The sequence below is a fragment of the Malaclemys terrapin genome, chromosome 4, assembly GCF_027887155.1.
Source record: "Malaclemys terrapin pileata isolate rMalTer1 chromosome 4, rMalTer1.hap1, whole genome shotgun sequence".
In the NCBI taxonomy this organism is placed as follows: Eukaryota; Metazoa; Chordata; order Testudines; family Emydidae; genus Malaclemys; species Malaclemys terrapin.
Genome location: NC_071508.1, coordinates 112325115 through 112347049, shown reverse-complemented (window position 1 = coordinate 112347049; position 21935 = coordinate 112325115). Strand labels below are relative to the sequence as shown.

At 47.5% G+C, this 21935-nt stretch overlaps 1 protein-coding gene across 4 annotated transcripts in view; it reads left to right on the top strand.

The window, feature by feature from the left end:
* ANGEL1 (angel homolog 1) overlaps window positions 1–21829 on the top strand; it is a 230098-nt gene extending 208269 nt beyond the window's left edge. The window contains exons 1-10 of one of the 4 annotated variants that reach the window (XM_054027727.1): window positions 1098–1380; window positions 5803–6402; window positions 6973–7199; window positions 8208–8277; window positions 8853–9286; window positions 9588–9714; window positions 10532–10642; window positions 11680–11749; window positions 12246–12409; window positions 13438–21829. In XM_054027727.1, coding sequence (XP_053883702.1) covers window positions 1170–1380; window positions 5803–6402; window positions 6973–7199; window positions 8208–8277; window positions 8853–9286; window positions 9588–9714; window positions 10532–10642; window positions 11680–11749; window positions 12246–12409; window positions 13438–13598 — 2175 coding nt within the window. In that variant the 5' untranslated portion in view covers window positions 1098–1169 and the 3' untranslated portion in view covers window positions 13599–21829. Of the gene's footprint in view, window positions 1–1097; window positions 1381–5802; window positions 6403–6972; window positions 7200–8207; window positions 8278–8852; window positions 9287–9587; window positions 9715–9805; window positions 9936–10531; window positions 10643–11679; window positions 11750–12245; window positions 12410–13437 lie in introns of those variants that run through there. The other 3 variants (XM_054027728.1, XM_054027729.1, XM_054027730.1) reach the window with 3 other exon arrangements.
* Window positions 21830–21935: the final 106 nt, after the last annotated feature.

Sequence of the window (21935 nt, the reverse complement as noted above, 5' to 3'; positions counted from 1 at the left end):
CAGTGGTTTGAGTATTGGCCTGCTAAACCCAGGGTTGTGAGTTCAATCCTTGAGGGGGCCACTTAGGGATCTGGGGCAAAAATAGGACTTGGTCCTGCTAGTGAAGGCAGAGGGCTGGACTCAATGACCTTTCAAGGTCCCTTCCAGTTCTAGGAGATAGGATATCTCCATTAATTTAATTTTGTAATGCATTGGCCAATGTGAGTCAAAAAGGTGGTTAGGTATGTGAATTCAGGGCCCATTTGGAATTGATGGAATTCTTGTTTAGGCCTAGTTTTGATAAACATCCAGCACTATTAAGGCAATGTACTATACAGCCCAGATGAGTGTAATATATGCTGCTCCTGACTGATTTCCTCCATGGGACACCACACACAGTTCTGAGCAGGTATAATTAGGGTTACCATACGTCCGGGTTTTCCCAGACATGGCCTCTTTTTTGGTCCACCGATCTCTGTCCAGGCAGATTTTTCAAATAAGAGGAAATGTCCAGGATTTTTCCTTGTGGATTGGATGTTGTCACTCAGAAAGAGCCATCTCCATGCCCCAATTGGTCCCTCCTCTGCATACTCAGCTGCCAGATCCTGGCCTGCCAAATAAGCAGAGCCACCAAGCGCCTCTCCACCGACTGCCCTGAAGTGGGGCCTCAGAGCCCAGCTAGAAGGGGTGATGGGGCCAGAGTGACAGTGACAGGGAGGGGGATAGGCCTGCAAGGAGGTGCTGACTGAAGGCTGGTGCTGTATCCCAGGCCTGCACCAATCGCCCTACCATTGTGATAAGGAGCACGACACTGCCCACCACCTTGAAAGTGCAGCCACAGGCACCCCCCAAATACCCTCCCTGTACACACACCCCCTCCAGTGCCACCCCAATGCCCCTCCCAGTACACACACCCCTCCCACACACCCCAACTGTACCCTCCCCTCCCGCTGGTGCAGCGTCCTCTGTTTAGGAACTTGAGTGGTAACCCTAGGTGTGAGATGGGCGGATACCCAAACGGGATCACACACAGCACAGCTTCACAACGCAGACTCATACACACAGGGTGGGGACGCGGGGCTGAGAGAGGAGGCGGCCAGGAGCTCCTGGGGAAGTTTACAAGCCTCATCCCCCCAGCTCTGCTCCCCGCCGCGCTCGGTCTCCGGGACCCTTCTCCCTCCAGCCCCAGGATGGGCGGGCTGAGGCCATGCGGGGGGCGCGAGGCAGCGCTGTGCCAAGGCCAGGCTGGGCCGCCGGCGGCTCCCAATAAAGTTGTTGTTGAGGCGGAGCCGGGCTGGCGCGTGGGCAGAGGCTGGGAGAGGATCGGGCTGGGCGGCATGATCTGCACCGTGCTCTGCTACCTGCTGCTGCCCGCGGCGCGGCTCCTCCGCGTCCTCCGAGGTAACAGCCCCCCTCCCCCTGCCCCTCCCACGGCCCGTGCGGCGCCGCCCCGGCCCCGGCGTGCGGACTGCGGCAGGCTACTGCCTGCGCCCGGCTACTGCCTGCGCCCAGGGGTGCAACTCGCAGCACGGGTCCTGCGGACACTCCTGCAGCCCGCCCCGACCGGCGGGACGTGGAGCAATTAGATCACCTCGGGCCCGAGGTGACAGCCCCCCAGGGCGATCCCCCTCAGCTCCTGGGCCTCAGGTGACAGGGCTCCTCTACCCCCCCTGGGGTGACCCCCCTCATCTCCTGGGCCTCAGGTGACAGGGCTCCCCTACCCCCCCCCCCGGGGTGACCCCCCTCAGCTCCTGGGCCTCAGGTGACAGGCCTCCCCTACTCCCCCAGGGCGATCCCCCTCAGCTCCTGGGCCTCAGGTGACAGGGCTCCTCTACCCCCCCTGGGGTGACCCCCCTCATCTCCTGGGCCTCAGGTGACAGGCCTCCCCTACTCCCCCGGAGGGACCCCCCTCAGGTCTCGGGCCTGGGGTGATAGGCCTCCCCTACCCCCCGGGGCTCACCCACCTCAGCTCCTGGGGTGACATGCCTTCTCAAGGGACACCCAGCTCACCAATGTTTCCGAGAGAGACTGGCTCTCCCAGGCCCTCTTGGGTACCTCCCCCAGCTCTCACCGAGGAACTCTGGGTAGACCGAGGAACCCCCAGGAGACCAACTTCCCCCAGGCCATTTTGGATAGCCCCAGGCCTGATTGTTATTGTTTATATAGGCCTTGCAACAGTGCTAAAATTATGGGGGGAGGGGAAGTAGGGGGGCCCTGAATGTCAGGTATATCTTGCTTTAATTTAAACAGTAGTGAGACTAAAGGGGGGCATTAAATAGAAGTGAGGTAGGCCCTAAAACTGGTAAGGGGCCCACTTCCCAGCCCTCCCTCCAGTCCCTCTGTAATTTAAGAGCTGCTTAGCAGTGATCTAAGTGCTTTCACATCAGAAGACAAGGCCCCTGCCCTGAGGAACTTGGGCTCTAGGCAGATGGAGGCAGGGCTGAGAGGCATCTGAAGCTGTGCTCTAGAACTGGCTGAACAATTACTCAATTTCTCTCTCTCTCTCTGTTTGTTTTAAAGGAGTCAAGATTCTCAGTCATCTAATTATATAGCTAATCAGAGGAGGGTTTAAAAAAGAGTGGAGGCTTGGTGGAGTGGTCAGGTGAGACCATCTCTAGGTCCTCCTCCCAGCTCTGACCATTGTGTATAGGGAAGAGCAGCTCCTCCAGATCTCAGGAAACTCCAAATCTGATTGCTAAAAAAAATAGCAGTGCATCTACAGGAGAGATGAGCTCCTCCAGGCTAGTGCTGACTACTAGCAATAGAGCAGAGGTCCCCTATCTGCGGAGCACGGGGGAACATTTGGGGGGCTGCAACTGGGGCCCGGGCCAGCTCCCGCAAGGGTTGGGGAGAAAGTACCACTCAGCTCCACTCCTGGCTCTGGCTGCTGGCCCCATGCCTGGGGATCAGCTGCCAACCCTGCACCCGGGGCTCCACTCTTAACCGCATGTCTGGGAATCTGCTCCCGGCTGCCGGCCCCATGACTGGGGTCCTGTCTGCCAGCCCTACATCTTGGGTTCAGCTCTTGGCCACAGCTGCTGGTTGAGGCTCCACTCCCACCCACAGCTGTGGCTCCAGCCTCAGCCCCCTTACGCATATCCGTGTCCCCCACCTCCTAGAGCCACAGCCTCGCTCCCAGTTCAGGAGTGGTGGTGTGTGGACAGGGGTAAGAGGGGGGGTATGAGGCAAAAAGTTGGGGGACCACTGCAGTAGAACATTCTTCTTGGGGGAATGTACTTAAAGCAAACAATTTCAAGGGGAAATGTCTTTAGAAAATTATTATATTTTAATTATTTTTTTCCTTTCACTTTATACATCCTCCCCCATCAAAATAAAATAAAATAGGATGCATCCGAAGCTAAGTACCTTGAGAATACTTAAAAATACATTTTTATAAGCGCTTGTCTACATATGCAGTTACTCTGAAATACCTAATCCATTCTAAATTCACACCCTACCTTTTTTTGGAATAGCATTTATACATAGACAAACTCTGATTTGTAGTTCCATTCATTTCTCTTAGCCATTCCCACTCCTCAATCTTCAATGAGCAATATCCAGGTTAAAGATAGACTAATAATGAAAAACACACACTCATCGCCCTCTTAATTGTCACCTCTCTTCTAAAGATCAAGAGTCAAACTGTTTCAAAAGAAGGGTGGGAGGGGAGCAAGTTCTAAATGCCCTGCTAACACCTGTGAAATTTGGGGGCTTCAGTGCCTCCACTGAACATGATTGCAGCAGTATGACATAGGGTAAAGGTGGTCTTTTGGGTTGGAAGGTTTTAGCCATTTATGATCTTATAGGACACTTATAGACAAGGCAGATGAGAGCACTTGTGTAATAGTCTTGTGTTGAGATACTTACTAATCAAGTGGCTGCCAAGTTCTTTTGATGAGTAAGTGGTCATTAAGCCCTCAATCCCCTGTTTTTGCCTCTTAAAATGGGATTTCAAGGTTTATCCTATTTACAGATCATGCAAAGGCTCCCAGTGTAGTCCTGAGTTAGGATTGGGGAATCAATATCATTAGATTAAAAAACTGTATTTCTGTAGCACCTTTCACCCAAAGTATCCCCAGGTGGTTCACAGATAGAACTTTGTGTCTACAGTAAAGTCTCTCTGTAGCTTTCTGGGTGCTGCCAGTACTTCAGTGCTATGCTGATGCGCCAGTGTGCAATCATGATGGCATCTGAGGCTATCCTCCACTTCTGGGGGATTTGTGGGGAGGAGGGATCTTTTCTGGCCCCATCTTCCCTGTGTAATGACTCCTCTGACCATCTCAGTTAGATGGTGTTTACATGGTGAGAGCTCCATTTATCCCTCTATGGCCAGAGGAGCAGGATGTGGGGTTGGGATACTGCTGAAATACTGACAAATATTGGGTGAGGTTCCTCACAACTTGAAGGGAAATCCCCCAGCCCTCTGCTATTGCTAGGTACATAATGATTGGTTTGTAAGCAGACTCTGGGAGAGATGGATGCCTCCTCTTTACCATCCATCTCTGGTAATACATATATAACTCGGTTTCTAAACAGGATTGCAGAAGGTATTCTAAGAGAGATGGGCTCTTCCAGATCCTCACAGCATGAATTAACGTTCATAATGATCACTATGACCTGCTTAGCAGTGACTGTAATGACCTTTCTGTAATCAGACTTACACACTTGTTCATTATAATAATACTTAGTTCTTATTATTACTAGAAATTCTAATGGTGTGCCTAGATAAGACAGTGTTGAGCATATTAGAAATACTGATATATACTGATACAGGGAATATGTCTCTTTGTGTCAGTGCTTTGCTTCTCACACATACAAAATATTTTGACTTAGAAAATGCCAGTAAAAGCTTATAGTGATATTGCTGACTCTTTCATGCTGTTATCCAGGGTGACCTTCCATTACAGGGTGTACAAAGTGAGCAAGGAACAGGAGAAGAAAATGAATGATTTGCAGAGAACACAATATGCTAATCAGTAATGGGGACATGATTGCACAGAGATATTAGCAAAAACACACATGCTTTTATCATCTTGAAGAGTATAAAGGGGAGATACTAGTGAAACTAGTATGTTCTTGTGTTGAGCGTGCACTGAAGTATTTGGCCCATTACAGATGTCAGTCACCCACTGAGTGAATATCATGGTCTTCCTATTCTCAGACCATAGTTTCTTTCATGGTAGTGTTTTCCCTAATGGGGCTTTTCCATCTTTAACTTCCGTGTTTGTGCTTCCTGTGTTGGTCTCTCCACTCCTTTTCTTATATGCATTTGAAAAGACAATTCAATGTGGAATGGATCTTCTATATTGGGTGTCTACAATTATGGAAATTCCTGATATCTAAATATGCTGCCAGCTGAGGACCCTTGTTCATTTCCTGAAAATTCACCGATTCCAAAGGTCAGCTGCTAGAACTTCTTCCTGATGTCTCTGCCCCATGTGGCTCAATGTATTTGTGTTTGTATGGAAGATGCCAAAGAAGGGCCAGTACAATAGCATAGATGCTGCTCTGCTGACCACTTATTGCACTGTATAAATGATAATATAAAACCAGCCTAAATTTTACTGTCCGTTAAACCAGCACCACCTCACTGAAGTCAATGGCATTGTACCGGCATAACTAAAGTCAGAATATGGTCCAAGAGGCAGCCTTAATTACTCAGCACTATAACTATGCACCTTTTTTGAGAAGCTAGTCTGTGCTGTTGATACATTCAAATCGTTCTGTTGCACCAAATAGTAACTGATTTCTCTAGCCTAAATGAGCGAATAAGTGAAGAGAGCCATGGATTTTAACCATTGTCTTGTATTGAATTTTTGACAGATGCTTTCTTTACGTGTCGAAAGAACGTGCTTCTGGCGAAGAGCCCGACCGCCCAGGTAGGGGGCATCTCTTCTGTGCCCAGCAGGAGGTCAGTCCCAGAAGAGGAGGAAGCCCTGCTGCAGCAGCAGCTGGAGGAGGAAGCTGGTGGGCTACACAGCAGTGAGACTGCTCCAGCAGTGGGGAAGGTGTCAGCCACACTGACTAGTGACTGGCTGGAAGGCTCGGAATTATTGATGACCAGCCTCAGCAATTTGGGTGTGGCTTCAGAGGTCACATGGTGCAGTGATCAGCAACATGATGAGCTACATACCTTAATGTCTCTAGGACCAAAGGAACATGTTGCGGTCACACTGGCAAAATTACCAGAAGAGGAAAGTGTGGCTATGGTGGGCACTGCAGCATGGTCAGCTGTAAGGACACAGACCGATCACCAGATTAGTGGCTGCACCCCTTCATCCTCCCTTTCCAGGGCTGAAGATACTGCTGTGCTGGGCTGGAGCTTAGCGCATGACACAGAGATAGTGCCAGTGGAGGCCACAGCCTGGCCCTTTTATGATACAGGACAATTCCAGCCTTTTCCAGCAGAGAGATCTTACCACGGTCAGTAGTAATACAATCTTGTTTGATTCTGAGCGTGTGGTGCTAAATTGGGATGAGGTAGTGTAACAAAACTTTCTGATCTCCCTGCATGTGGATGCTAAATCCTGGGTGAGCTGAGTATGTCTGCACTTGCTTCTGTTAGGCATAGGCTGCATCTTTCCATGCCAGGATGATTGCATCTGGTAATGAAAATGATAAAAGTAATTTTTGCTGATGGAAAGGCAAGGCTTCTGGCATTATTGGGTTGACTAGTGTTGCTAATCATAATTCCTGTGAAGTTAACATAGGTGCTCACTTCATACTGGAGATGGCCTCCAAAGAATGGTTGAGTTTTTCCAAAACATTTTCTCCCCACTAGGACCCTGCCATTCCATCCCTGGTGGCAGCTATTCAAGTTAATCAAAGAAAATCATCCAAGGGCCCATTTAGAGTTCAAGATGTCCAGATTTAGGGAACAAGAGAACAGCTAATCCCTATGTCCCAGCTAGCAGGAGCATTCCAGGAAATAGGACAGGGAAAGATACCCAGCATATATCTGACCTGACCTGTCTTCCTCTCTTTTACATATAGAGATTTTATGGAGGGACTGGGAGGAGCTCTCTACCCAGCCTGCTGTTCCAGAGCTGGGCTCAGAGAATGGGCCTCTGTTTGAATTCCGAGTCATGTCTTACAACATTCTGGCCCAGGACCTGGTGGAGCAGAGCCCTGATCTCTACCTGCATTGCCAACCAGATATCCTGGACTGGAGCTATCGTCTCCCAAACCTCTTGCAGGAGATCCAGCACTGGGACCCTGATGTGAGTACTACCCAGGCTCTTTCATGTCAGCTATCACCAGAGTTTTTGGGGTGTGAAGCCAGTGCCTCTGGGGTTATTAGGGTCCTTGGGTATGTGCCCACTGGCTCCTATAACCTTACTAGGATCTATTCTTTGATTGTAGGGGCTCAACTTTTCCTAATAGAAGTAGGAGTAGGACAGCCTGCTGCAGTCCGTGGGGAGGAGTCAGAGCCTATAGGGCAATCTGGAACAAGCCCAGAGATGAGGCCTACATGGGGGTGGACTTCCTGTTCCTTGCTTGCTTCTGCATTCCTTAGGCTAGCTTAGCATGCTGAGGAAGAAGTGTGCTCACCACTAAGGACGAGAAGTGAATTTTATTTCACTCTTGCATTCCCACTGGGTAACTGAAGGAGAAGTATGCGCTTCAGAAGTTGTAGAGCATGCTCTGTCTCAGTGGTTCTTAACCAAGGGTATGTGTACCCCTGGGGGTGGCAGAGGACTTCCAGGGGTACATTAACTCATCTGGATATTTGCCTAGTTTTACAACAGGCTACATAAAAAGCCCTAGTAAAGTCAGTACAAACTAAAATTTCATAGACAATGATTTGTTTATACTGCTCTGTATACTATACACTGAAATGTAAGTACAATATTTATATTCCGATTTATTTATTTTATAATTATATGGTAAAAATGAGAAAGTCAGCAATTTTTTAGTAATAGTGTGCAGTGACACTTGCATTTTTTATGACTGATTTTGTAAGCAAGTAGTTTTTATGTGACGTGAAACTTGGGGTACGCAAGACAAATCAGACTCCTGAAAGGGGTACAGTAGTCTGGAAAGGTTGAGAGCCAGTGCTCTAGCTGGAGGAAAAGTTGCTTAGATAGCATTTCTTGGTGACGGGGTTAAGTGTGGGAAACTGTTTTTCCCTCTCTTCCCTCACTGTCACAACTCCTCTCCCCTCCCCTTCCCCCCCAAAAAAAAGCCAAACAATGGTGGAGTGAGCTAGATCTCTGCCTTCCTTGCAGGTTCTGTGTCTCCAGGAAGTGCAGGAGAATCACTACTGGGAACAGCTGGAGCCAACATTCAGGATGATGGGTATGTCCCTCTCTTTTCTATAGGTTAGGTTGAGACTTGCTGAGAAAACTCCATGTTGATATCTCCAGAGCTATACTTCTGTTTACAGAAGTAGTCCCCACCCCAGGTTTTGATGGCCACATTTCTGAAGCTATCTGCACCTCTTCAATTTTTGTCCTGTTCCTGTTGTGATTGATTCTTCCCCAGATTGGCAGATGAAAGCAACAAAACTCATCAGAGGCCTGGTTTATATAGAGAAAACAAAAGAGATTTGATGGTACATGATGGCTAACAGGACAGTACTGCCTACAAGGGCATGAGCCAGAGGAAGAGAGATTGATTAGAGCATCCCTGAGGGCATAACTAGAAGTATGGGCTGAAAATGAGCAAGAGGAAAATTCAAACTGGGTATTAGAAAAATCTTCCTGCCAGTGAGGTCTGCTGGACTATAGAACAGTCTACCAAGGGGAGTAGTGGGAGGTTGTGCTGTTTAAACCCCGCAAAACAGATTTCCTATGCTTTTCTACATCTCACTAAAGAGGAGCTGAGGCTTCTGGTCATTTGGGCCCTCCTGATGGGTGGTGGTTTCTTTTCAGGCTTTGTGTGCTTATACAAACGGAGAACAGGAAAAAAGACAGATGGCTGCGCAGTTTGCTACAAGCACAGCAGGTTCCAGCTGATCAGTGCCAGCCCTGTAGAATACTTCCGGCCTGGCCTGGACATCCTAAACAGAGACAATGTGGGTCTGGTGCTGCTGCTGCAACCTCTACTCCCAGAGGGTGTAGGTCAGAAAGCAACAAGCCCCCTGTGTGTGGCTAACACTCATGTGCTGTATAATCCCCGCCGAGGAGATATCAAACTTGCACAGATGGCCTTGCTCCTAGCAGAGGTTGACAAGATTGCGAAAACTGTTGATGGCATCTACTGTCCTGTCATCTTGTGTGGAGACCTGAATGCTGTGCCTGATTCTCCATTGTACAAGTTCATCCGGAATGGTCAGCTCTCCTACCATGGGATGCCAGCCTGGAAGGTAGGTGTAGATAGGGAATGGCATGGAGCAGCTCTTTGTATTGCAGGGAGTGGAGTATTTATGTAGTTGTGTCTCTGATTACTCGCCCCCTCCTTTTTACTACATGTTCCCCAGCTAGTAGCTGCACCACAGATTTACATGATACTTATTCTGTGCAAGTGGTTGTGCTGGGGCTTGGCTCGGTGTGGGTGCTGTGTATTCTCTCTGAGTGTGTTGTACCTGTGCATGTTGCTGGCCTCGCTTTAACCATTTCCTCCTGGTGCTTTGTTCCCCTCACCTCTACCATGCTGCCTTTATGCAGGTTTCTGGACAGGAAGACTTCTCCCAGCAGCTGCACCAGCGGAAGCTGCAGACCCCACTCTGGCCCAGCAGTCTGGGTATAACGGAAAACTGTCAATATGTCTCTCTTTGCCAGCCAAAGAAATCAGGTGAGCTGTGGTGTGTACGTGGGCTCAACGAAGATGATTATTGTGTGGGTCTTGCTCCCTCTCATTGATCTGCAGTCTCCACTCTTGGCAGGACATTGGCACAACCTCCAGGGCAGAACTGGGGAATGTGCTGCACCAGGCACTCTCCTTGACAAGGATTCTCTCCTCTCAGAGTACCTGATTTGAACTGTATCACTTGTATGCCCCACAACTCATCTCAGCCTGGGTTTCTGCCATCTTCCTGCACTTGCTGGAAGCTGAATGTCCCACAGTACTTCACATATCATAGTCATATTTGGGGTAAGCTTGCAGGGCCTTGTCTTTTTCTTCAAAGCGCTATGGGGTGTAGAGCCCACTTAGGCTCTCACTCTGCTTTCCAGAGATGCTTCAGCATATGAAGCCCAGGCCAGGGTGTTCTTGGTGGAAGCTCAGTGGATATGAACTCCCTAGAAATCAGGCTGAACCCATATCTCTTTTCCCCCCTTCAAGCAGGGGTTTCCCTGTGTCATAAACACCCCAAATGCCTTAGAAATTGACTGGTATCTTGCCACTGTAGACCATTTTTTGGGAAGGGGAAGCTCTTAATTTGTGGAACCCCCAGATACCAGAGTGATGGGTGCATCAGCAATAGGTATTAGAGTAGCTGGGCTGCAGTTTAGATTGTCTCTTCCTCTTCTATCACCATGTCTATTCTATATTCAGGTTCTTATATTGTACCCATCATTCATGTACTCTGGTAGTATTTTTGGCATGGAAACCTAAAGAGAGAGCTGACTTCTTGGTTATTTCCTTCCTTTGAACTGGCTCTGCTCTGCAGACAGACGCAAGTACAGCCGGAACTTCCTGCTTCAGTTCCGTTTCTGTGATGCTGCCTGTGAACGACCTACACATCTGATTCTGTGGAAGGGTGTGACAGATGTTAAACCAGGTACTGGAGCAAGTTCTCCCTACTTCAACATCTTTTCTGCAGGCATGAGCTGCCTTTGGCAAGACTTGAAGCCAACAAGTGGAGACCAGTCTTGGCTCGTTATTGGCTGGATGAGTCCCAGAAAAGGCTAGGATTGGGGAAGGTGGGAGCCCACCATTGTATCATACTCCCGTGGGCATAAGTGGATTCCATAAGGGCTCAGCAGCAGCTCTCAGCTACTGACCTGCTCCTTGAATAGCAAGTCTTGATTTGCTGATTTATGTGTTTTACCCCCTGTGTGGAGGAATGGAAGAGAGGGGTCAGTCTATTTTCTGTCCTCCCTTTGTTTTGGAGAGGGGCAGGTATTTTTCCATTCCTTCTGCGCTTCCAGCTCCACTGGAAGAAATCCATGGTGGCACCTGAGCTGCCTCTGTGCTAATGTGGGTTGGCATCAGTGGGTGACCACAAGCTGGCATTAGATCTGCTACTAGAGAAGCAGAACCTCTCCTCATCTCTGGGCCTTTTGACGTGTTTGGTTCTGTTCTCCTCATTCCCCACCTCCTCTGGGCTGGCAACCCATTTCATGATCCCAATGCTGACTGTCTGTGTTTCTCTGACAGCAGAGGTTGTAGTACAGGGCCACAGGGATCAGCCTCTGGGCAGTGGTAATGTCCAAAGCTCTAGGCACAGGAGCTGATTGACCTGGATAAGTTGGTTACACTAATTTGTTGCTGGGATCAGCCCACTGACTTTTTTGGGGGAGGGGTTAGGCTTTGTTTTTGGCCTGGTATCAACTTGTTACTCTTTCAGCACCGCTGTACCTAGGTCTCCTGTCTGAGACCAGGACAGTTTGCATTCAGCTTTGGAAAGTTGCCCTGACTTCGCAGCATGTATTATCACTCCTAAGGATGCCTATCCAGACGGCCATGTTTAGGATAAAGAGGGATTCTTGGGGCTGGAATAAGAGACCTTCCTGGGGGGAACTTTCAAACTCAAAATGAACAAGCTGCTCCAGGCCCAGTGGCATGTCAAATTGGAATCTCTCTGCTTCTTTTTAGACCGTCCTGCACATTGGCCCAAGCATCTCACCATGGTGAATGATCCTGATCCAGAGCTCTTCTTCCCAAGGTAACCTGAAGGGAGGGAGACTTCAGCTGGGCCATGTAAAACTAGTGGCACCCCTCCTTGGAGTGGCCATGGTGGGGTGCTTGGAAAATGGGCACAGGAAGCTAAGTTAATGTCAAGGTTTAAATAATTCCATGGTCTCTTCTCCCAGGCTAGAAAAAGAACACAGCAGGGATGGGAAAGAATTAGAAAAATCTGTCTACAGCTGGCCAGATCCATACCAGGCTGCACTAGGGTTGGTGCTGCAGGTCAGGAATGCAGTGCGTTGGCAGAACTGTATGTTGGTGGTGAGGGAGCCCCTGTCCACTCAGTGTCTTAGTAGAATTGATATTAATAGTCCCTCACTTATATGAGCATTAAAATATATTGAAAAATACGTGTAGAAATAGTCTATAAACAGCTGCATCAGGAAGGTGGCTTAGTTTGCTTAGATTCCAGCACTGAGCTTTGCATCCCCTCTCCCATGTGAGGGAATGGGGGAGCTGTTTCTTCTCTGCAGGTCTCCAGGTGTTATCCGGCATGACCTTAATCTGACCTCTGCCTATAGTCACTTCTTGCCCCAGAGAGGTCGCCCTGAGGTCACAACCATGCCCATGGGCCTTGGAGCTACAGTTGATTATATCTTCTACTCGGCAGAGCCCATTGAGAATGGGAACGAAGGGGGTGAGTGTGGCAACATGGGGCCTCCTGAGCGCTTATCCCCAATGTGCTAGGAGGGAGCTGTGTGGTACAGCAAAATGGTGGGCAGTGTGTCTCCACCATGGCAGGAGTGGGCTGCTGGGTGTGGCAGCATGCAATTTCCAGGGATCTGTGGCCAGTAGGGACTGAGTGATGTACTGTGGGGAAATGCTGTCTTCCCCAGCTGGGATGACAATCTCTATTTCATGCTATTGAAAAGATACAATAATTCTGCCTGTCTTGGCCATAGTTTTTAAGGCAAAATCAAAGTAGAATGGAATGTTACTTTCTTGTTGCCCAACACTTTGCCTTGAGTTCACCTAGCATATGCTCTGGAACAGCCCCACCAGGCAGTTGGCATTGAGATCTGGGCTCCTCTGGCCTGGTAGTTTGTATCCTTCAAGGCAGCATAGTCCATCTGTAGGAGGCACCTCACTTCGCCTCCCAGTGATACCCCCTGCAAGCGTCACACTGTTTGAAGAAGGAGTTGAGTTGATGAGGTTCTGCAAATAACTGCATCAGCTCCCACTCCCTCTGAGGCCCGGATCAGATCAGCGTGGGCTCTTTGGGGATGGGAATAGAGTGCGAAGAGTCTTCACAAGTCAAATTTTGTTTCCCTCGAGCCAGTGGCTCATTGGGCTGACATGGTTAAGGCACACCAGTTTCATAGCAGTGGTACACAAGTCCATTCAAGTAGAGGCCCAAATTCACCTTGGGGAATTTGGGTGCAACTAGCAAAAGCTTCCCTGTGAGCAGCTGCATGATGACTGCAGTGTGTGTTTGCAGCTCCTGTGTGTGCCAGAGCATGAATCCATATATCAGTAGCAGTCTTGGGTGCTTGTTGCTATAGTATCCAGGCATGAAGAGGGACATGTTGTTTTGTATAGGCTGTCTGTGTGGACACACCCTTGCTTCCCTGACTGCAGCATATTCTAGCTGCCTTGTGTCTGTGCAAGAGTTTGAGCACGAAGCTCCAGTCTTCGTCTGACATGTCCTTCCTGTTCCCTTGCCAGGTCGCAGGCTATATCGAGATGGAGCCCTGAAGCTGCTTGGCCGCCTCTCCCTGCTCTCCGAAGATGTCCTGTGGTTGGCAAATGGCTTACCTAATCCCTTTTGCTCATCTGATCACCTCTGTCTGCTGGCTAGCTTTGGCTTGGAGATCTCCAGTGCCTGAGAGATGGGGATTGTGTGGGTCGAGCTAGACTGAATGCAGAATACAGAAATTGTGCATTCAGAGCCTCAATTGGCTCACAGGAAACTTCCTTTCCATTTCCCCTGCACTCCCCATGTAACAGGAGCATGAGGGGGCCAGGGAGGTTGAGCCCTTCCCTGTATTGCTACTCCATGGGACTCCATTACTGGCTGATGCCCAGTTGTTCTCTGGCTGCACTAGCTCTTAAAGGGACCCGGGCACTTAACTTCCTTACCTATTTGGTCCTGCTACATCTGGCAGACATTCTAGCTGTGATGTTCTTACACTGCAGGAATCAACATGATTTCTGCTTATTTACTTGTCTCTGTGTGCACTCCTCAGTGATCTGGGAAAGAGCAGGTGCAGTTTTGAGACTCGTGTGGGCTTTTTTTTAGTTGGCTTCTTGCTGCCAAACAGCAGGCGGTGCTCCCAATCATCATCTACCACACCAAAATGGTGATTCTTTTTAATTTCCCAGCAACAGTGTAGGGAATGCATTCCCCTTGGATTCACCCAAGCATCCCTTGTGCCAACTGTAACTTAAGACAGGACTGGGCTTGATGATTGCTCGGAAATGGAATTGAAGTAGCCTTTACCTAGGGATACCTAAAGAGAGTTTCTATCTGGTTCACCCAGGTCTGCACCCAGCACACACATCAGCAGAGTGAGAGTTTGAAGTTTCAATAACTTTCTGTAGGGAGCTTTCTATCGTTATGAGACCATTTTACCAATAAGGTCTGACACAAGGATCAGTGTGATATGGAGGTATTGGTTCTTCAGAACCATCATAGAAAGCTCTGGAATTGCCACAGCAGAAATCTGAGATCCTTGGAAAGGCTCCCTCTCTGCCTTCCTGACCATCTCAGAACAGTTCCTAGTACCTCCCTTGGCACCTATATGTGATAGAGAAGGATTTGCCAAGGCCCTTCCTAAGAGTTTCATGCAAGAGGAACAGTGGACAGCTCTGGACTGATAAGAATGTGAGAGTGCTGAGGGGCTGTGGTCCTAGTTTCTCCCAGAACAATGCTAAAGAGAGAAGGGTGCCAGAGGAAGTGGAGGAATAGCTGCTTCCTCTTTCTTTTAGTAGGCACTTCACTGGTCTGCAAAATATAGTAGTCAAGGCTCAGGACAGTTCAGATGTCCTCCTGGCCAAACATGTTATTGTGTGTGTGCATATTATTGCCCTGTTCTGGAGTCTACCCTATAAAGGGAGGTGAGCTGATAGGAGCTGCTCTTCTGTCTGTGGTTTGGAGCCAAAGCTTCAGTTCTTGGATCCCATTGTAGCCTTATTGTCATGTGTGTTTTTTGATATATTCACCAGTCAGCAGTGGCTCGTTGCTAGTTCTTTTGCGGTTTTTTTTGGTGCTGGACCCTGCAGGTCAGATTCCTCAGCATGACCTGACTGTTGGTGCTCAGTATTTATCAATGAGTTATGAGAAGAATGTTAGCAGAAGAGTTCTCCACCCTTAAACTCCTCTTCTGGGGCTGAGACTCTCTTAGCCAGGTTTTCTGGGGGAAGGAGGGTGAGAAGCTTGAAATAACTTTAACTGGATTGTTTTGAATAATGCATTGGAGAGGTTTGTGTTTTAATTCTTTATTTTCTTAAACATCTTACTTGAAAAATAAAATTTTATAATTTCAGAAAAAATGCATGTAAAAGTGGCTGCTGGGGCTCCTGAGGGCAGAACCCCTTCTCCTTTAGGGGCCTGGTTACACTTTGGACCATGAGATTTTGTTAGCTAGCTGTGTGGAAGAGGGTTTGGGTAGGGTAGGGTGTTAGCTGTGCAAGGATCATGGCAAGAAGTGGTAGGGTAGGGTGTTAGCTGTGCAAGGATCATGGCAAGAAGTGGGGAGAGGTTGGGCCTAGCTGATAATCTGTGTAAACTAGGCATTCACATCAAACAGGCCACCAAAAGCCCCAACCCCTGATGCCATTCTGGCATAGCTCATTTGAACTGTTCTAAAACAGCTTCTAAAACTTGAGCTTCTAAAACGTGAGCTTAACCCACGAACCTTTCTTCTGAAAGTAGGAGACGCTATTGCTGGTTCCTAGAGCCTATGTCCAACCTTCAGGTTGTCTCAGCAGCTCAGCCAGACCTCCGTTATTGGGCTCCCATGTTATCTTTACAGAGGGGTAAGAGAGAACTGTACTTGTATGTCCTTTTCCTCTCACCCCATTCTGTTGGGAGTGATGTTTGATTACCTGTGGGTGACTGGACCCATTATTATCCTGATGTGGGAAGTGGGTGAGTAGGATTCTATTGTCCATTTGTGTGCGAGCTGTCCAGAAATCTGTTGTGTGGGAGTAGGATTGTAGGGGCAGATCCACAAAAGGACTTAGGCACTTGAGTCCCAGTTTTAGGCACCACTGCAGTCCATAATGTCCCCACTCAGCTGCCGCCTACACTCAGTGCTTAAACTTCCATTGAAGAAGTTTCCCAAGTACCTGTTTCTGCCACTGGGCCTGTGAACTACTGCCTCATTGTCTCACTCCTAAGTGCAGTGCAATCCACATTGAGGAAGTGTGTCCTAACCACTGAACTATGAGAGATCACATCAGAATAGCCCAATCTCTCTGATTGAAGCTTTAATTAAATATGGATTGGGCCAGAGAGAGTGAGAATCATTCCATAGTCCAGAGGCCATGGCACTTACCTGAGAGGTGGAAGATCTCTGTTCAGATCCCTTCTCATAAGACAGAGGAGGAAATTGAACCAGGGTCTGCAACATCCTAGGTCAGTACCCTGACCACTGGGATAAAAATTACAAGGGAGCCTGGGGCTGCCAGCCTCCTCCTCTTTCCCTTTTCCTCCCCAGCTGTTTTTTGCAGAGTTAGATACCCACTTAACTCATTCTCACAAGAAACAGCTTAGGCACCTAGGCTACCTGACTCCAGGAGAGGGGTTCCCAGCTGTGGATTACAGGCAGAGCTAGGTGCCTCCCTGCAGCTGGGATTTAGGTGCCAAACTCTGTGAGAGGGGAAGTCCTTAGGACACACCTTCCTCATCAGCATCTCCCATTGGCTGCCTTAGGCAGCTCCTTGCAGTAGCTTGCTGGCTTTTGTGGATCAATTCTTAGGTGTCTCACTCCCTGTTCATTGTATATGGTGCTTGACTCAGGGTTTGTGGATCCCATTGTTCCAGTGATTTTCTAGATGTCTAAAAGTTAAGTGTTGCAACAATCTTAAGTCCCTTTGTTGGTCTAGGCCAGAGGTTCTCAAACGGGGTTGTGACACCTCAGGGGGTCACAGCTGTCAGCCTCCACCCCCAAACCCTGCTTCACCTCCAGCATTTATTATAATGTTAAATATAAAAAAAAGTAGTTTTAGCTATAAGGGGGTCACACTCAGAGGCTTGCTGTGTGAAAGGGGTCACCACTACAAATGTTTGAGAACCACTGGTCTAGGCCATAGTTGCAGTCATTCTTGTATGTTTATAAAGTACCTCTTTCCCCAACTTATATTGGTTTTGGGGTGGCATTGTTTGGTGGGGTAAATGTAATTGTGCAAAAGTTCCCATCTAACGATTGCATTAATTGCTGTAATACTTTTATTTTAACTTCTTTATAACGGGGGTTTCTGTATTCACAAACAAACAAATCCATATAATCCTTTGCCTGTGAGCTTCTATTCCTATGCCTGATTGGCTCAACATAGTCACGGCTGGAAACACACAAAAGGGGAAAGACTGAAAGTTGGTACTTAGGGAGAAACCCACTGGAAAACTTAAGGCATTCAAAACTAATGCAACTAAGTGCAAAGTATTGGGTAATCACAGCTAAAACTAAGGTTGCAGAGCTTAACTTCAAAGACACTGGCTTAGAGTCTAATAGGTAAGTTACACAAGTATATATCTGGAGTAATTCCATTGACTTCAATGAACTCTGGAAATCCAAATTTTAACCAGTGTAACTGATGTAAGAATCTAACCAACTATTTAAACAACTTAATCTTTTTTTAAACAAAAAAGTTATAATCACACTGAACTGTTTCTAAAGCTGGTCACAACCCAAGGGGGACTTTTCAAATTTTGAGGCAAAAAGGTGTGTTCTTGTGCAGCCTTCTTTGTATAGCTCTAATGCTGAAATGGCTGAAGGTAGAAAGTTTAAATTTGGCATAGAAGTAACCCTCCTTGAGAAATGCTTTTGTGTGTTCTGCTGAAAATATCACTTAGTGCAGTTGCAGTGCAAATGAACCTTTTTTTAAAAAAATCACCAACACTTGGAAAGATTAGGGTGCCCGGTATGTTGAATGAGGTGGGTTGAGCCCTGTTTCATTCACTGCATATTAAAGTGTCAAGGGAGCTGCAGATTTTCTGTTCCCTCCCCTTCAGAGCTTGACTTTCACAGGGAGTCTCCGACAGTACACAGGGGAGAGAGGACTTTGTGGGAGCCTCACTGAGTGTGCACCATGGGTGGGACAGTATTCTATTGGGGTCCCAGCCAAATTGTAGCAGATTCTGGATGGCTTTTATTCTTCGCCACCCCCCATAAGTGGGGGGGGAGGAGAGGGGGGAAAAACTTGGAAATTCAATTAAAAAACCTAAGGTTTCACAACTAAGTACTCAAGTCAGAAAAGCCCAAAGCTGAAACCGCAGGTGCAGCCTTAACTCTGGCGTCTATGCGTTTCCATGCGGTTTTTTAAAAGGATGTAGTCCTGTAGTATTTCTGAAATAATACCAGACAATTTATCTTCTACAACCTTGAATATAAATGATGTATGGATTCTGGATGTGTATAAAACATGTATTAAATTATATATAGTGTCACTAGAAGACAAAACTTGTGGGTTGGGGGAATAGCATAATATGGTATTATTTGAGAATAGCATGTGGGGAGATAATTAAAGATTGTGTCATAATGAGTAGTTTGCAGCAGCACACGATTAAGGTTGCATATGTGGCCTTAACTTAAGCACTTCCTGACCCAAATGTTAACCAGGCAACGTTAACACTTGCTCTGCATAGTTTTTTGCTGAATTATGAATGGGCCTGGAATCCAAACTATGGAAACAAAACTATGGGGGGGAAGTAGAAGGGTAAGAATATCTTTTATTTGTTGAAAGTGAGGGGAGGGAGTAAATGGTGAGGGGATCAAGAGAGTTCTGCTGTCATCCTCTGATGGCCTGCAGTGCTGAAGAGGCTCAGGGCCCTTTTATCTCTGAAGACTAGAGAGTTTTGGGTGAGTGTGCATGTTGCTTGTTATCAGCTAGTTCGTCTGGGCCAGGGAGGCATGTTTATGGTAGCTGACTGCATTTGCTAGATGACAATTTAGATTGTACAGCAGCTTTTAGCATACTCTTACCATCAAAATGGGACATGTTCAGAGCTGGATTCTTTCACCTCCCCAAAAACCCAAGTCACTTATCCCTTCACTATTTAGTAAATGATATGCCTTCCAAACCAGCTGCCACGCTCACATTACTTTTGAAAGAGAGAGACAATATAAAAGGAAAAGGAGAGAAATTTGGAACTATTAAATGAGCTCTGGCTCATGCTTGGGATCTTTCATTCTCTATCCCTCTTCTTTTAGGAATCTGGCCTAGCGATAGCTTTCACAGGTGTTGACAGGACTGCCAGGTCCTGTCAGGACAATGGTATATTTCTGCAGCAACTGGATTTAAGCAGTTAGAAATTATGGGAGTGTTCTTGAGTTCATAAGAAGTTCCTAGGTTATTGGCATGAGTCTCTTAAGGTACTCAGAGATATCAGGGCCATGTCTACAAGCAAATATTGTAACAACTCTAAACCCCATACTTGATTTCTTTGTTAAGAGGAGAAGAGGAACATAAAGTGGTGAGCAAATGCGAAGGAACTCTGGAAACAAAAGGAAATGACACATACACACACAAAAAATATTGGGACAGGTAATAGTTTCCATGACAGACACACTTACTGCTGCAAGAGCATGTTCTCCATAGCCTTTTCCTGACCAAGTGGAGACAACACAGATTAGTTCTAGTTCCCATTGACTATCTTTCTCTAGATTTCTGCTATGGCTGACTAATTTTACCCTAGGAAAGGTCTTTTTGAAAAAAATAGTTTAACTAAGGCCCTGTCTACCCTGGCAAGTTTCTGCGCTGTAATTCCTGAGGTGTACCCACTGCCAAGCCACTTAGTGTGCAGAAACTGTGCAGTTGTAGTGCTTTTAAAAAAAACACCCCGAGAGGCGTATAGCTTTCTGCGCCGGGGCTACAGCGCTGCGGTGCCAGTGTAAACACCGTGGCAATTACAGCGCTGCGATTGGCCTGTGGGAGGTGTCCCACAATGCCTGTTCTCACCTCTCTGGTCATTGGTTTGAACTCTACTGCCCTGCCCTCAGGTGACCAACCATCATCCCCACCCTGTAAATTCCTTTCCAAATTTGAAAGTCCCCTTGGTATTTGCTCAGTGATGCGTGCAGTGGTCTCAGCACATCTTTCCAGGTGGTCATGCCTGCCGAGCTGCTGGACCTCATCAGCATTTGGGGAGAGGAGGCTGTGCAGTCCCAGCTGCGCTCCACCCATAGGAATTATACCTATGGACAGATTTCACGATGCATGATAAAAAGGGGCCATGACCAGGACATATTGCAATGTAGGGTCAAAGTGAAGGAGCTGCAGAACGCCTACCACAAGACGCGGGAGGCAAACCACCACTCTGCTGCTGTGCCCATGAGCTGCTAGTTCTACAAGGAGCTGAACACAATACTCGGTGGTGACCCCACTATGAAGGCCTCTGTGGATACTTCACTGGCTCGTGTGCCAGTTGAGAGTGGACCGAGCCAGGAGGAAGAAATCTTGGACAAGGATGTGGAGGGGGACCCAGAGTCAGAGGATGACTTGGAAGCCAGAAATGCATGCAGGCAGGACCTCAGTCTTTGCCTGCATGCTTGTACCATGGGTTTTAGTGAGCAGCCATCACTCAGAGCTGCCCTCCCTCTCCTGCAGATATATTTTGGGGGAGAGAACAATGATTTCAATGAACTGGTGCAGGAAACTTCTTACCAAGATTGAACCATTTTAAAGCAGTTCAGAAGTGGATTGTGCCTACTGGATTTGGGAGTGCCCTTTTAAAGTTTTGGTTTACTGTAGGAGGAGTTTATAGGTCTCTAGGGGTGCAGGAGAGAGATGGCAACTTGCAGCCCTTGGCTTATCTGAGGTGGGGGCTGCTGCTTGTCTTGATGTTATCAGCTCTTAGTTCGACTGGCTTAAATTCTTTGTTTGCTGTAACCTGGGAGGAGAACCCTAGAACTGTGCAGATCCTTTCCTCCATACAGAAAAGGCTTTTCCTTCATGGCCAAGTACAGTGGTGTGAAATTGAGTGAGAACCCTAGAACTGCAGCAGTGAAGCTAGGAACTAGTAGTAGCAGCTTGTGAGCTGGGAGGGGGTCAGTGGTTGGACAGTATGATCTTGTGGACTGGGACTGCCCATGTTTTAATCCCAGCTGTATAGCCTTGGGCAAGCTTCTTCCTTCTTCTCTATAAACTAACATTCAGCCTGACCTATCCTGCATGGATAGGTGCAAAGAGGTGTGTGTGTGTGGGGGGTGGGGTGTTTCACAAAGAGGAATGGGTATTGGCAGCATGAGGTGAAATGGCACTGTAGATGACATTTACAGCAGCTCCCAGCTCTGCTTTTGAAAGGTCTTTTCTCCTAAGATCTTGCGAATCTTGAATTTAGTTGTGATGGGGGAGGGGGAATGCTGTAGTAGTTCCATTCAGCACAGGAGGCAAGTGATGTTTGCCAGTGAGTTTGCTATAAACAGAGCCCTGCAAATCTGCAGATGTAGATATCCATTGACCATGTTTGTGGATACAAATTTTATACCTATGCAAGGCTCTAGCTATAAACCCTTCCTATGCTAGAAGCATAGGCCTGAAGGTTTATGGTGAGAACACCTGAGGGATGAAGGACACAGCCATTGCTTGGCAGGGGGCTTGTTACCATTACTTTTTAATATTGTAGTAAGGCTTCCTTGTTGATGCAGAGCTTATTTTAGCTCAAAAGGGCCACTGCAAGTTCCATCTTGTCCTGCTGGACACAAAGCAGGAAGACCCCATGCGGTATCTCCCCATCTTTCACTCATGTTCCAGCTCTAAGTCATTTTATTAACATCTCCATGTGCTCATGTATTGCTGTTACTCAGCTCTCTACAGTTAAACAATACACTTTGTATAAGACATACTAAATAAAGTTGGATCCTCCCTCAGGGGGAAGGGAGTGTTTTGCAGCTGCCTTCTTAGGCTACTGTGTATGTTAAGAAAGAATCACCAGAGCGACTGAGCTGGTGAGGATATATGCTTTAGAGAGCCTTGACTATAAGTTAGAACTCTAAGTTTGG